The following is a 2088-nucleotide window of genomic DNA, read 5'->3' on the forward strand; positions in this document are numbered from 1 at the left end:
GTAGTTGCACCCCCCTTGGCTTTTCTGCGCCAATTACCCTAATCATTATTGATGGTTTAAATGTCCTAAAAAAACTTTAAAAAAGCCTTAATCATTTCAAAATAGTGCACTAACTTATTTTTATTTTTAATATAAAAGATTTAATTAATTCTAATATAAATTTGGTATAAATTATAGTAGATATACATTTTAAACTTTTAAAGGATTGTAAAAAGTTTTACGGACAGAACTGATCATTTTGTACTTCTTTAATCTGAAAATTAATTATTCTTTTTTATAAAGGTTTAGATCATATATTTATTATAAAAATCATGTAAAAGCATATTGTGCATATATTAAAACTAAGTGTAAAATTTTAAATTTAAAAAAAAACTTCAAAATGCTCCAAAAATCCTAAAATGCAAAAAATAACCTTAAAATTTAAAACCGTCAAGAAATAAAAACTTCTTATTAAAACATTTGTGTATGTTTTAAAACGAGTATCGCGTAGCTATAAATTCGGAAAACAGTACAAAGTGCGTCGAAATCATCTTGTTATAATTTACCTAACATTATCAAATTAATGGTAACATTTTATTTATTAAAAAAATAGGAATATTTGCTAATTTAAAATTACATAATATTTAATTAAAATGAATGCTGTAAGATTAGGTTTTAACTAACTATCCACGTATAATTCATAAATAATTTTTACATTCCCTGCCTATATGGAAGAAAATATGTCACAAATAATACTGTATCAATAATAAGATGATAATAAGACCTACCTATCTAGTGAAACAAAAAATTTAAAATGCAAAATATTTTGCCGTCCCCTTGACAAATTCCTGCGGACCCCTTGTCAGTGGTGTGTTTAAAAATCTATGAAGAAATAGTTTTTTTATTTACATGCAATGATGCGATATACATCTACAAGCTGGGACTAAGTTTTCTTTTTTTCAGTGTTACCTAAATGGGTAAATATAATATAGCATCCTCCTCCTCATGAATTTATCATCAAGTCATAAAACTAAGGGATAGCTTTAGATTATGTACACAATTATGCATTTATGATTTATCTATGTAAGAGATATATTAAAAACAACCATATAGGATATACATATTCGTCATAAATCATAATTTATAATCATTGCCATACACTGTTCACAAAACAAAAATAGGTTAACTTATTAATAAATATTTTTAATTACCTTTGATCATTATGACCAGGGGTGTCAATGATACCAGGTAAATTGGGTAAAAATGATGATAAGCTCTCCTTAAGTCTTTTTCCACTGAATTTACTGTATGTGTGTTCTAAACCATAATAGGCCATTAAATTTACAGACCCGGTCAATTCACTTTCACCTAAAACATGAAATTCAAATTATTCAATGAAAAAGTAACATTTATATACGTACAATGAACATTTTCTAAGTACGTTTTTAATTGTTTATTGAATCACAGACACTAATTGTTATTATTAAAATGTTATACAGTATAACTGTATAAACATTATACATTGCGTATAGCTTCGATGATTGTTGCATCGCGTACATGGTTCATTACAGTACAATAAATGTGATGTGTTTTATACTCCAGTGACACTTACATGGTGGTTCTTTCATAAGATAAAATGGGCCACTATGCACAATCGATGGATTCTTGCCCAACGATATGGTCGTCTTGAGGGTTCCCGTAGAATCCTGCCTGGATACGACGGGAGACCTGGCACCTCGAGGCGATGATTTTGGTGAATACGACGACGGGAAACCAGACATGTAGACAAAGTAAATGCGTCACTTAAACAAGAACAAATATACATAAAAACGTTAGCGGTAAATAAAATATCTATCGAGTATCGGTTGTACAGTCGCAGTGAAATTGTAATTTAAACGTTATCAATATCGTGTTATTTTTTTCTATTAATGTTTACGTGAATTTTGATAAGTAGGTTGGTTGTGTTATTACCGTAGAATGACAAATTGAAAACAGCTGTCACGTTTAAACACGACAAACGTAACCGTAAAGTGGTACAATTAAAATATCCTAGATGGCGTTACGCAATAGAGTATTTCATGGCTTAAATATACAAGGTTATTGCAATAG

General features: G+C 28.9%; 1 protein-coding gene across 1 annotated transcript; it reads right to left on the reverse strand.

Moving 5' to 3' along the window:
- Positions 1-1162: 1162 nt before the first annotated feature.
- On the reverse strand, positions 1163-1887 carry LOC111033112 (mediator of RNA polymerase II transcription subunit 19-like). The gene is made up of 2 exons (XM_022313707.1): positions 1592-1887; positions 1163-1347 (listed from the first exon to the last, which is right to left on the reverse strand). Exons 1-2 carry the CDS (start codon positions 1758-1760, stop codon positions 1187-1189), a joined length of 330 nt encoding a protein of 109 aa, XP_022169399.1. The 5' UTR covers positions 1761-1887; the 3' UTR covers positions 1163-1186.
- Between the last annotated feature and the right edge of the window lie 201 nt (positions 1888-2088).

The sequence above is a fragment of the Myzus persicae genome, unplaced genomic scaffold (genome assembly GCF_001856785.1).
Source record: "Myzus persicae strain clone G006 unplaced genomic scaffold, MPER_G0061.0, whole genome shotgun sequence".
In the NCBI taxonomy this organism is placed as follows: domain Eukaryota; kingdom Metazoa; phylum Arthropoda; class Insecta; order Hemiptera; family Aphididae; genus Myzus; species Myzus persicae.

What these genes read in the sequence shown, in the direction of transcription:
- LOC111033112 (XM_022313707.1), bottom strand. Translation starts at nt 1,760, where the DNA reads ATGTCTGGTTTCCCGTCGTCGTATTCACCAAAATCATCGCCTCGAGGT. An exon ending in TCTTATGAAAGAACCACCAT is followed by an intron (nt 1,348 to 1,591) that starts GTAAGTGTCACT and finishes TTCATGTTTTAG; the next exon opens with GTGAAAGTGAATTGACCGGG.